This window comes from Malaclemys terrapin, chromosome 21 (assembly GCF_027887155.1).
Source record: "Malaclemys terrapin pileata isolate rMalTer1 chromosome 21, rMalTer1.hap1, whole genome shotgun sequence".
In the NCBI taxonomy this organism is placed as follows: Eukaryota; Metazoa; Chordata; order Testudines; family Emydidae; genus Malaclemys; species Malaclemys terrapin.
The window spans coordinates 7922062-7934754 of record NC_071525.1 but is presented as its reverse complement, the minus strand read 5'-3'; the positions used below and the strand labels follow the sequence as shown (position 1 = coordinate 7934754).

At 57.2% G+C, this 12693-nt stretch overlaps 1 protein-coding gene across 1 annotated transcript; it reads right to left on the bottom strand.

Annotated features, from left to right (window-relative positions):
* Positions 1-6893: 6893 nt before the first annotated feature.
* LINGO4 (leucine rich repeat and Ig domain containing 4) lies at positions 6894-9631 on the bottom strand. The gene has a single exon (XM_054010961.1). It carries the CDS (start codon positions 9629-9631, stop codon positions 7817-7819), a length of 1815 nt encoding a protein of 604 aa, XP_053866936.1. The 3' UTR covers positions 6894-7816.
* Between the last annotated feature and the right edge of the window lie 3062 nt (positions 9632-12693).

The following is a 12693-nucleotide window of genomic DNA, read 5'->3' as shown; positions in this document are numbered from 1 at the left end:
GGAGCTAGGCGCGCTGGGCTTTATTCTCAGCTCTAGGAGGGGAGGAGAGTGGTTAAAACATGGGGGTGAGGAGTCAGGACTCTTGGGTTCTCTTCCCAGCTCTGGGAAGGGAGCTGAGACCAAGGACTCCTGGGTTCTCTTCCCAGCTCTGGGATGGGAGTGGGGGCTAGTGGTTAGAGCACGGGGGCTGGGACCAAGGACTCCTGGGGGCTATTCCCAGCTCTGGGAGGGGCGTGGGGGCTAGTGGTTAGAGCACGGGGGCTGGGACCAAGGACTCCGGGGGGCTATTCCCAGATCTGGGAGGGGCGTGGGGGCTAGGGGTTAGAGCACGGGGGCTGGGACCAAGGACTCCTGCGCACTATTCCCAGCTCTGGGAGGGGAGTGGGGTTACAGCAAGGGGCGGGAATGGGAGCTGGGATTCCCACCCCCATCACTGACTCATGGTACAATCCGTAGCTAGTCCATTCCTCACCCTGCTTTGATTTCTGGGCAACCGGCACCTGGCTCGGGAATTGGTCAGTGTTTAAACCCTGGGCAGCAGCATCTCTTCTGCTGACACAGTCTGCGCCCTTCCCACGCGGCTGACTCTCTCCCCCCCCCACCCTGATTTCTTCTCTAAGCCCAGCCCAGCCTCCCTCAGCTATTTACCTTTTATTCCCAGCAGCCTGGGCCGTTTGTGACCATGGGCTCCCTCGTCTGCCCGCCTGCGCACCCTGCACTTATGAGAGATTGTGTTTCGCAGAGTCAGGCAATTCAACGGGTGTCCTGGAACCTCTCTTCCAAATCGCTGCTTGTGTCTTGGATTTAGGCTGCGGCTTCCTCGTTTCATTTGCACTGATTTGTCCTGCCTGGCTGTAACGCGGGGACAGAAAAGGCCTGGGAAGAATCAAGAATAACAAACCCTAAAATCCCTCCAGCCCCTTGTCAGCCCAGAGCTTCCGAACATTTTGCTCACAATGAGGCCTGGAGGAACGAGACCCACCTACCTCCTGTTGTACCGACAGGGAAACTGAGGCCTGTGGAGTGGTCCAAGGTCACAAATCACATGGCAGTGTTGGAAAGAGAACCCCGGCGTCCTGGCCAGGGACTGAGCAGCAAAGTTTGTAACTGTTTGTCAGGAAGCCCGTGGGGCGGGGGGAGCAGAGAGAAGAAACGATTGACCCTTTGCTTGATAGCGCGAATTGTGCTTTGCTGAGATGCATGTAAAACCTTTTCCCATCGCATGGTGCAGAGAATAACACACGGACTCAATGGCATCGTCAACGCATTTTCAGCGAGCGAATTAATATATCTGTTAAAACTGGCTCGCCGAGTCTTTGGCTGTAGTGGAAATAGGTGATGGCCCAGCTCCTGGTCCAGCTGTCTGGGGCGGCCGGACCTCCTTTCCCATTAGAACAGGGGTGGGCAAACTACGGCCCGTGGCCGGATCCGGCCCGTCAGGGCTTTGGATCCGGCCTGCGGGATTGTCAGCCCTGTGGTGCAGCAGGGCTAATACAGGCTCCCTGCCTGCTCTGGCCCCGCGCCGCTCCTGGAAGCGACCGGCACCACGTCCCTGCGATCCCTGGAGCAGGGGGGACCCTGAGCCCGTCCTGCACCCTGCACCCCCTCCCCTGAGCCCCCTTCTGCACCCCACAACCCTTCTGTACCCAACCTCCTGTCTGAAGCCCCCTCCTGCACCCCACAACCATTCTGCACCCCAACCCCCTGCCCTAAGCCCCCTCCTGAACCTTGCCCCCCGCCCTGAGCCCCTGCTGCACCCCACACCCCTCCTGCACCCCAACCCCCTGCCCTGAGCCCCCTGCCGCACCCCTTACTGCACCCCAACCCCCTGCCCTGAGCCCCTTCTGCACCCTACACCCCCTGGCCTGAGCCCCCTCCCCCGATTCTCCTCCCACACTCTGCACTGCCTCCTCCACCCCAAGCCCCTGCTCTGAGCTCCCTCCTGCACCTCAACCCCTTGCCCTGAGCCCCTTCCTGCACCCACACCCCCTCCCAGACCCCGCACTCCCTTCTGCCCCCCCACCCCCTGCCCCAGCCCTACATTCATGGCCCTGCATGCAATTTCCGCCCCCCCCCAGATGTGCCCAGTGCTGCATTAGAAGGACGCCAAGTCTTCAGAGGGGTTTGAAATTCCCAGCCAGTGTGAATGGAGGTTGCTCAAGAGCCCCAGAGCCTCGGCTGGCGGGTAGAGACGCTGATGAGTTTCGCTGCTTTACGCCAGCTAACGGCTGGCACAATAGACTGTAAAGGGTATTTGTTTCCTTGTCTGGCTCTACCCGACTGTTGGCTTTTGCCGTATACGTCGACTGGAAGCTTTTTGGGGCCGGGGCATCGCCTTTTTTGGGCTGCGTTTGCACAGGGCCTAGCACGCTGGGGTCCCGGTCTCGAATAGTGCTCCTAGAGCACTGGAGTGGGACTTGGGAGACGGGGGTGCTATTCCTTGGGCATCTCACGGCCCTGCCCCGTGCCTCAGTTTCCCCAGCTTTAAAATGAAAATAATGACACGGACCTGCTTCATAAAGCACTCTGCGCTCTCCTGATGACAAGCACTGGATATAATCATTAACAACATTTCTGGAGTTGGTTCTTTTTTAAACTAGGGATTCGAATCAGGTCTGTGGCGCCACAGGAAATTATTACACCCCCTATTTCTATTTCTCCTCTCTCATCTGTGTGCTAGATTTCAGGGCCAATCTCTCTTTCACCCTAGAAGTGCTTTCGAAGTAGCGATTCCCTAGCTGTGCCGGACTGCCACTGAGGTAGGCAGTGAGAGCCAAAAGGTAAAATCTAATCCCGGCAAGCAAAGTCCGTCATGCTTACCCACTACCTGTGCGTCTCCTGCTCTGGTACCTGTCAGGTCTCTTGTGCTTTAGGTGAGATTCCCATGCAGGGATCCAGCGCTTGCTTCCCAGCTGTGGGGGGTGTCCTCATCCACCTTTGTGCCTCTCTTCTCTTAGCGCTTTTCAAAGACAATATTGTCTAGTGGTTGGAGCAGGGCCCTGGGAGCCAGATTTCCCGGGGTCCAGTCTGGTCTGGGAGGAGGGTGGACTAGTGGTTTGCGGGTGGGGAGGACGAATGGGAGCTGGGCCAGCTGGGTTCTATTCCTGGCTGTGGGGGACAGTGGTGGGAACAGGGGACCAGTGCAGGACAAGGGTGCAGGATTCCTGGCTCCTCTTCCCAGCTCTTGCTGTGTAAACGTGGGCAACTCGCGTCCCTGCTCTGTGCCTCAGTTTCCCCACCTGTGAAATGTGACCTACCCCCCAGGTTGCAGTGCGAGAACTTAGACTTATAAGCACCCTGGGATCCTCAGCTATAAGATACCTTATAAGGGCACCCTTTGATTGGTCAGCTATACCTTCCACCTGCAGCGATTGTAGAATTCCCCAGCTCTAGGGATTTTTTTGCTTCCACTTGGTGCATGTGAAAGACACTTGGAGAACCAACAAAAGCCCCCTGATGAGCTCCACTGGAGGATCCATGCCCCAGGGGTTGGCACACATCCTAGAGCAGACTGGCTAGCTCAGTGGTTTGAGCATGGGCCTGCTAAACCCAGGGTTGTGAGTTCAATCCTTGAGGGGGCCATTTAGGGATCTGGGGTAAAAAACTATCTGGGGATTGGTTCTGCTTTGAGAAGGGGGTTGGACTAGATGACCTCCTGAGGTCCCTTACAACCCTGATCGTCTATGATTATTGGCTCACAATAAATACTGCTGAGAGTGTGGGTAATACACAACAACCAGATAGGAGCTGTCTTCGGTGGCCTAATGGGGAGGGGAGGGGGCTGGAGGGGAAGTCTGTGGAGACCGGGAGTCTGGTCTAGCTCCACCACTGACCTGCTCTATGAGCTCAAGCATGACCTGGACTCTCCGTGCCTCAGTTTCCCCATGTATACCTGGTGGATAATGAGCCATCCTTGGAAATTGAATTGAGAGTCCTGGTTGGAGTTTCAATGGAGCCCAATGGGCTTTGGCAGTCTGCCCAACGCCTCGGACAATCCCAGCTGGCAAGCCCCCGCCCCCTCCCTGGGAAAGCTATCGGCATCACCAGCAGCTCCGTTCCCAGAGAGAGTATGGCGAGACGGCGCGTGCTGAAACGGACAAGGCTGGTGGGGGAAAATCGGTTACCCTGTCGACAGGCAGGCCCTCGAAAACCCCAGCCTGATCTGCCAGCGTCCGCTGGGAAACAGCCAGCCACCTGCTCCAGCCGCTGCTGGCCCCAGTGCGTGTGGAGCCACCCCGGGGTGACTTTGTGACTTTGGGGCCTGGTTTTCAGTGGGCTTCGGATCAGGGCCCGATCCAGGCAAAGGCATGAACTGATGCTGGTGGAGAAAGCTGGAAAAAGTCCTGCTGCCCGGAGGACTGGGGTGAGACTCTCCCCACGCAGCCATGCCATGGACCAGCAGAGGAGGGTGGCAGCGGCGAGCCAGCTGGGGAGCAGGGCTGTGGCAAGATCCAAAAGAGTGGGGGAGGCCACAGCCTGCTTCTTGCAGTGACGGTTGGGTCGGTGTATCCTGCACTCCCTCCTGTGAGAGCCAAGGCCTCCTCCTGCTCCAGGGAAATGCTGGGAACAATGCAGGCCCCGTGGGAATCAGCCCGGTTGTTCCTGGGCTGGGAATGGCTGCTACAGCATATTGTGGGGCAGGGAGGAGGAAGGAAAGTCAGGACTCCTGGGTTCAATTCCCAGCTCTGGGAGGGGAGCTCTGTGCCTCAGTTTCCCCCCTCGCAGGGGGAATGTGGGGAGGGTTAACACCTCTGATGAGCCTTGAGCTCCTGAGAGAGGGCCCAGAACAGTCGTCACAATGGCGCACTCCGTGTCTGACCACCCTGTCCCCAGTCCAAGGGCTCGTGGATTTGGGCCTGGCAAAGAGAGAGAATCCAGCGGGGAATTTCAAGCTGGAGGATGAGGGCTGTTTGCAGACATGTCCAGTGAGCCAAGCTGGCCTTCATCCCCGGTGTGGGGAGCATGTGAGAGGGGGAGCTGGAGTGCTCGGGGCTGTGGCTATTCTCTGCGTTGTATGCCCCTGCAGGGAAGCAGTGTATGTTAGAACAGCCCTGAGGCTGCTCTAACTGACCCCAGGGATCGGGCAAGGCACAGTTCCAGGATACAGAGAGCAAAAAGATGGCTTAAAGCTCAGAGCTACCATTGTGCCTCCTCTCTCCGCTCCCGGCCTTTCATCCCTGTCCCTGGTGCGGGAACAGAGTAACTGAGAATCATGGTCAGAGAACTCCTACTGTGTGTAGGCACCCAGGCCTAGGAGTCAATTTCCCCCTTAGACAATTAGCCTCCCACCCAAGCACACAAGTGACAGAATTCTCTTGGGATGAAATTAGGAACCTACAGGGCTAAATTCATACCTCGGCCAAGCTGGTATAAAATGCAGGGGACAAAATCCCCCAGGGGACCCCAGCCATGCTCCAACTTCTCCAAGGAAGTAGCGAAAAAATGCAGTTGAGAAAAATGACTTGGAAGCTTCATGCATTTCACAAGCCAGGAGCAGCGTGATGGACCAAGCCCATGGCTTTTGGCTTGAGAGCTGGGCTACAAGTAGGAGAAAGGGACTGTGTGCGTACAGCACCTAGCACTGGGGCTGGGGGGCTACAGGGCTCCTTCTTCAGGACGCACATTGCTAATGCAAAGCACCTGGCTAGTCGTAGGCAGGAGGGATCAGACCTGAGCTCTCTGCTAAAATAGATCCCGTTAGCACAAGTCCAGGAGCTGACCCATCAACCTCGCTGTGTGGCCAATGCCACCCCTAAAGGGAGCCCGACCGTCACCCCGAGCGAACGTGGCTTCCAGCGTCATGCCCAGTAACTTGCCACAAAAATATCGTCCGCGCCTGAAATTCCTTTGCCCCCTGGATTCCCGGAGCGGTTTCTGTTTACCGCACCAAGGAGGGAAAGCGATTTGGGACAGACAGACCATAAACGTCCCCGGGCTCGGACTTGGGCGCTGCTTGCCCAAGGACGGATGCTCTCGCCCCGGCGGCTGGACAGCGACAGCGCTCCCAGCCCGGCTTTAGCTCCTACGAGCCAATATCTTTGGCAATGAGTCCAACAAAACGCAGGGAAAAGGAACGGAAGTTCAATTTCTGCGTCTCCAAGTCATCCCTGGTTCCCTAGGCTGGGAGGCCAGGTCTGGAGTTGCAGGGAAGCCACCCGGCAAAGTTAGTGGGGAAAATAAGTTATTGCCCAGCCATCGTGTGTCTTGGGGAGGGTTGTCTAGTGCAGGGGTTCTCAGGACAAAATTTTTGGTAGCCTCAGAGTGTGGCCACCAACAGGGAGTCGGAGGGGCTGCTATATTCCTCCTCCCAGTCACAGCCCAAGAGGCCGTGGCCACAAGAAAAGCCCCTGGTGGCCTCAGGCAGCCACAGTGGCCGCATTTGAGAAACAGACGCTGGTGGTTAGAGCAGAGATGCACGTCAGGATTCCTGGAGGCTGCATGGTCTAGTCTATTCCCAGCTCTGCTGTGTGAGCTCAAGGCAAATCGTGTCCCCTCTCTGTGCCTCAGTTTCCCCAATTAGGTGTTAATACTAGTGGCACTCACAGTGGTCTAAGTTCTGAGAAGCTGTCAGAAACCAGCCAGAGCCACACGCTCTGGCACATTCCTGTATAGTGACAAAGTGATTATTTAGGTCCCAGCTCTGCCTTGGTGGCTTGTTCGTAGTGTTGTAGCATAAAGAGCAAAGGCCACGCCGCCGCCCCGCTTTGTGCCTCAGTTTCCCCATCTGCAGCACGGGGATCGTGCTATTTACCTGCGTCCCAGGGTTGGTCTGAGGTGTAACCCCGTAATGACTGTGACGGGCTTTGAGCTCTTTGGTTTGCGGTTGCTATAGAAGTGCGGAGTGTTATTTATTGCTCTCAATGATCTGGTTAAGCGTTAGACAAGACTTTCAACCACAGTGGTTTTAATAGATTGCCTTGAGCAGCACGCTTGGTTTTTGCCTGACATGAATAATTCACTGCAGATTGAGAGGTTGTAAAAGGGACCGGGGGGAGGGGAAAGATGAGCATTGTGTCTCCCCTCTGGGAGCCCATTAAGGATCTGGGTGATTTCAGGGACAAAGATGACTCCAGGCCTGGCAAAGATGCTTCCAATTTTTAACCCTTCCCCGGTTTACCACCATCATTTTATAGCAGAACTGCCCAAACCCCTGAAAAATTACCCCGCTTAGACCATCTTATTATTTTCTGCCATGGTGTGAGAGCTGTTCCACTCCAGGGGAAGGAGTCATGATCTTACGACATTCCCCAAGGTCCTTCCTTCTCTACCTCGCTCCGTTAGGACACGTCCTCTCTCCACAGCTGTGGGACATTTATGTTTTCCCCCCATGCTGCCCAGCCAACACACCTCAAACCTGCCCACTTCCTGGAGTTAGGACCATGGCTCGTCCAGTTATCGAGATGTGACCGCTGCCCCCCTGGGAACTTCACCACACCCCAGAAGTCCCCAGTTCTCCAGCCCCTGCCAACCTAGGCAGTGTTAGAACCAGTGACCTAGAGATGAAAGGCTGCATAGTCCAGGCCCAACTCCCCATGCCACCAAGCCTCTAGCTTCTGCCTTAGCATGTAATCTTTGCACCAAACCTGCACCGGTATCTTCGCCAGGTCCCTGAGAATCGGCCAAAAAGGTCCACTATAAACGATCTCTGCTTCATGTTGACCACAAGACTCCCCGGCCCCCCGCGCTGCTACACAGGTGGAGAGTGGTGCCGGCATCGGCAGCTCACAAAGATGAACCAATTTTGTAAGTTCTCTGCATTTTTCGTTTCCGGGTTTACAAAGCTATGGGGGCCCGAGGCGAGAAAATGGCCCCTTCGTCACATGAGTTTCATGGCAAACTTGCCGCCGCCGCCGCTGCTGCGTGGCTTGTTCCAGGCCGCGTGGGGATAGTGAGGGACGAACTCGAAGGTGGCGTGATGCTTGACCTTCCCTTTGCTCTTGCTCCAGAAGAAGATGAAGACGAAACAGACGGCGACCGAGCTGAGGAACGGCAGGATGCCCATGGCCAAGACTCCCACCAGCGTGCCCACGTTGATGAGGGACGGCTGGAAGGCCTCCGAACTGTTGGAGAACAGGAAGGAGTCGTTGCCCAACTGGGCGGAGGGCTTGCTCACGCGCAGGTGCGCCAGCAACGTGTCGTTCCCTGCTACGTTGCTGGCAACGCAGTGGTAGGTGCCGCTGTCCTGGGCTAAGGCATAGTCAATCTCCAAGGTGCCATCTGCGAAGACCCTCATCCGCCCCTTGTGGTTGGAATCCAGGCGGATGTTATGAGGTGACACCCAGTAGACGATGGGGTGTGGATCCCCTTCGCCCTTGCAGCTCAGGGTTGCTTTGCCCCCCTCTTCCACGCTCACCTGCTGAGGCGTCTTGTCTGGGATCTTAGACTTCCTGCAGGTGAAGTGACTGGGCAGGAGGACGTCGGAGAAGTCCTTGAAGACTTTCCCTTTGACCGTCGTGGGGCTGGCGCAGGCGGGCTGCTGCCCTCCGAAGTTAAGCCTGCGTCGCCTTCGGATAATCCATAGGAGCCGGCAGTCACAGGCCAGGGGGTTCCTGTCTAACCGCAGGATCTCCAGGTTCCCCACCGAGTGGAAGACCCCTTCTTCCAAGGTCCTCAGGGCGTTGCCCGAGACATTGAGCAGCCGGAAGGAGTTGAGTCCTTGGAAGGCACTGGTGGCGATGGTGGCCAGCCTGCCTCCGGAGAGGTGGAATTCCTGAAGGCGTGAAAGGTCGCTCAGCCTCTTGCCAGGGATCTCCGAGATGGGGTTGTGGGAGAGATCCAGGTACTGGAGATAAACCAAATGCCTGAACGCCTCGTAAGGGACGGCGCTGAGGTTGCACTTGGTGATGGACAAGGAGGTCAAGTTCAGTCCCAAGAGGCTGCGGGGCTCCAGCGTCGCCAGGAAAGGCCAGCGGTTGATCTCCAGCACGTTCAAACGGTGCAGCCTCTGGAAGGAGTAGTTGTGGAGGACGCTGATGTTGAGCACCTGGAACCGGAGCTCGACCAGGTGGTGAAGCTGGGAGAGGGCGAGCTGGGGCACGCTCGTCAAGTTGCACTTCTCCAGGGTGAGCTGCTGCAGGCGGAGGAGCCCGCTGAAGGCTTGCGGTGAGATGAAGACCAGGTGGTTGTCCCCGGCCTCCAGCTTCCTAAGGTGGAACAAGTCTTTGAAGGAGTGGTCCAGGAAGATGACGATCTTGTTCTCGCTGATGTCAAGGATGGTGAGGTTAGGGAGGCCGGTGAAGATTCCAGGGGGGACGATTTTCAGCTGGTTACTCTTCAGCCTCAGGGTCATCAGCTTCTGCAGGCTGTTAAAGGCTCCGGGCTCGATGTTGGAGATGATGTTCTCGCTCAGGTCCAGCTCCTTCAAGGGCTGCAGGCGGGAGAACATGCCCTGGTGTAAGGTCCTGATCCGGTTCTTGCTCAGGTCCAGGAGCTCAGACTCTGGGGGGATCCCGCCCGGCACGGTGGTCAGGCGCCGGCGGTTGCAGAAGACAGACCTGTCCTGGGAGGAGCAGTGGCACCTGGAAGGGCAGCTCCAGCTGGATCCCGTCAGAAGGGCCTCCAGGGCAAGGAAGAACAGGGGATGCCAACAAGCCCAAGAGAAGGGGGAGTCTAGGAAAGGCCCAGCCACCATCTTACCTGCTTCCTGCAAAACAAGAACATCCCACAGTTAGAGAACTGAAGCAGATCTGCCCCTAGACAGCACCTGGCCCACGGGTGCCTTGGGAGAGCCATGCAGCAGACCCATCTATCTAAGGGCCAGACAGCACAGCGTCACGAACCTAATACCAGTGGGGGGCTGGCTCTTTGTTCTTTCCCTTGGTGTCCACCACCATGGCATCTGGCCAGGGCAAGTCACTGTGCTATCTCCCAAGGACCAAATCTGTGCCCCAATTTGCCTCCCCATCTGCCCGTCTGGTAGCGGGAGAGGGTCAGCGTTTGACTCTCTCTCCCTGCAGGGGTGCTCCTAAGGCACAATTCCTCCACAGCGCCTGAGACGGTTGCAATCCGTTGACCTCAGAACACTTAAAGGAGGAGAGTCCCTCGTGGGCCCAGGAGGAGAAAGGGGCTTGTCCAAGGTCACGCAGCACATCAGTGGCAGAGCCGGGACTAGAACCCGGGTTCCTGAGTCGCTGTCCAGCCTTCCACCCGCTGAGTCACACCACGGCTGATAAAACCTTTGCCTTCTGGAGAACGTTGGCTAACCGGCAGCAGAGCTGGCACTATCCATGGGCTTGAAATGTCTCTCCGTGACTGACACGCACACCCAAGGCTGTATTTTATTTTCACCCTCTTCATGTTGGCATTTCAGGTGAAGGACAATGGATCTCGCTCAGCGCTGAAATTCAGTGGCCCTGGGATATGATGTATTATTTTCAAAGCAGAGGACGATGCCAGGAACTTTCCCAGCATTTATTAAAATGCAAGCCCCCCCCTCTAACGAACGCCCAAGGGGTAGAAAACCGTGTTCTCCACAGCTGCCGTTTGACAAGTTGGGAAGGCTTCAGAGCATCACTTCCTGCAGGGCTGGTGGGTGAGGCTATGAATCCGTGACTTCCAGAGACCTCTGTGACTTCAGCCCATGGCAGTCAGGAGTTGCAGGGTCCCCGCTTCCCGTAGCGGCGGGGGCCCACTGGAGCTCCGAGCCGCAGCAGGGGTACCCCGCAGCTCCCACCTTCTGCGGGTGGGGAGGGGAGGGGGACCCTGCAATTCTGAGCCCGGGTGACGGAGGATCCTGGAGCGCCGAGCCAGGGCCCCCGCAGCTGTCCAGCCACCGGGGGCAGTGTGGGGACCCCGCAGCTCCCCATTTTGTCAGGCATATTTTTAGTCAAAGTCACAGGCAGGTCACGGGCTTCCGTGAATTTTTCTTTCTTGCTCGTGACTTTGACTAAAAATATCTGTGACAAAAGCTTCGCCTTACTGATGGGTTTTATCCACTGTTGTGTTGCACCAAACACCTTGAAGGTGTCACTGACGGGCCCCGGCGTTGGTAAAGAGGCCACCGGCATCCATCCTCGTCACTTGCTGCAAGATGCCTTTTGATGGTACGGAGCCGTATCAGTCGGATCCCAGAGCGGGAGCTGTCCCCAGGGACCAGTGATCCAGCTTCTTTCATTTTTGGCCAAGGCTACACGGGATCTGGTCGGGCAAGTGAGTGACCCGAGACTGAGTCCCAGCGGGGAGGGCCGGGGAACTGGGCTGGAACGTCTGCCCAAGCTGGACGTTGCCCCAGCTGCTGCCACGGAGACGCCCCCGGGGACTAGAGTCGTTGCTAGTCTGTGCCTGGATCTGGCGGGAATGAAACGTGCTTTTCCCAGACGGGCGTGGAAAACCCTGCCCCTCGCTCGGACGTGGCTGCGGTCGTGTGGCCCTTGACCAGGAGCACCGTTGCTCCTGCGGGAATGCAGAAATAACCCCTCAAGTGGACCAGGGCCCCATCTAGTGTTTGCCACAGGGAGGTGCAACAAACCCTGTAGCTGCCCCCGCCCCTTCCCCCACAAAGGGTTGGCATTAAGCCCTGAACAAGGGGTTTATATCCCCAGTATTGAGAGGAATGCTCTACCCCAGCGCACACACTCCCATGGCAGGGAGTTTGGCTTCGGGGCGCGGCAAAGGGTCTTTTCCAGCGGTAGCTGGCGTGCTCCCAGCTGCAGGGTTAGGTGCCCCCAGGAACCTGTGCGAGAGCGCAGAATCAAACCCAGGCCTCTCCCGTGCCAGCCCGGTATGTCAGACACACGTTGCATGTGATTTCCCAGGGACGGGCGGCTTTCATCATTCAATTCCAACCCGCCTTTCCAGCCAACCATCCGGTGTCCGCCCGGACGACACACTTGCCTGTAATCATGACCCTGGCGGGGTGTCTGTGTGCACGGCCCGCTCAGATCGCGGCAAAGAGATTCCGGTTCGACTTCCCCGTTTCCCCAGGGCTTCCACCGGCCACGTTGTCCTTCTCGCAGGTCATGGCCCGCTGCGGAGAGAGAACAGAAATAGTCGATGACTCATCACCCCTCCCGGGAGACACCCATCAGTAAGAACCAGCTGCAAGGGAACCAGCTGGTTCTGTAGGACGGGGACAAAGATACGCTTGGGTCCCTGTGAGTGCTTGTCACTTGCACCCCGTGAGGCTGAGCCCCTGGAAACAAAATGGGCAGAGATCTGACGCTGCAGCCTTAAAACCCCCCAGGCTTTAAGGGCTGCTTCCATAGCCACAAGCAGGAGGATGCATTGCAGAAACACCGCTATCAGAGCGGCAGCATGGCCCAGTGGTTAGGGCCCAAGCCTAGGAGATGTGGATTCATCTCCCTGCTCTGCCACAGACTTCCTGCATGACCTTGCACAAGTCACTTAGCCTCTGTGCCCCCTCTGTACACAGGGATAACAGTACTACTTGTCTCTTCCCCCCAGTTCTCCAAGTGTGTTACAAAGGAGGTCAGGATCATTATCCCCACTGTACAGAGGGGGAAACCGAGGCATGGAGAGGGTCAGGGACTTCCCCACGGTCCCCAAGTGGCAGAGCTGAGACTCAAACCCAGGTCTCCTGAGTCCCAATCCAGTGCTCTAGCCCCAGAAACACCCTGTCTTGCCCTGTGATCAGAGAACCCAACTGAGATCTAGACCCCATTGTGCCAGGCGCTGCACTGCCACAGGGAGGGACAGTCCCTGCTGCTGGCACTCGCTATCTGAACAGACAAGACA

What these genes read in the sequence shown, in the direction of transcription:
- LINGO4 (XM_054010961.1), bottom strand. Translation starts at nt 9,631, where the DNA reads ATGGTGGCTGGGCCTTTCCTAGACTCCCCCTTCTCTTGGGCTTGTTGG.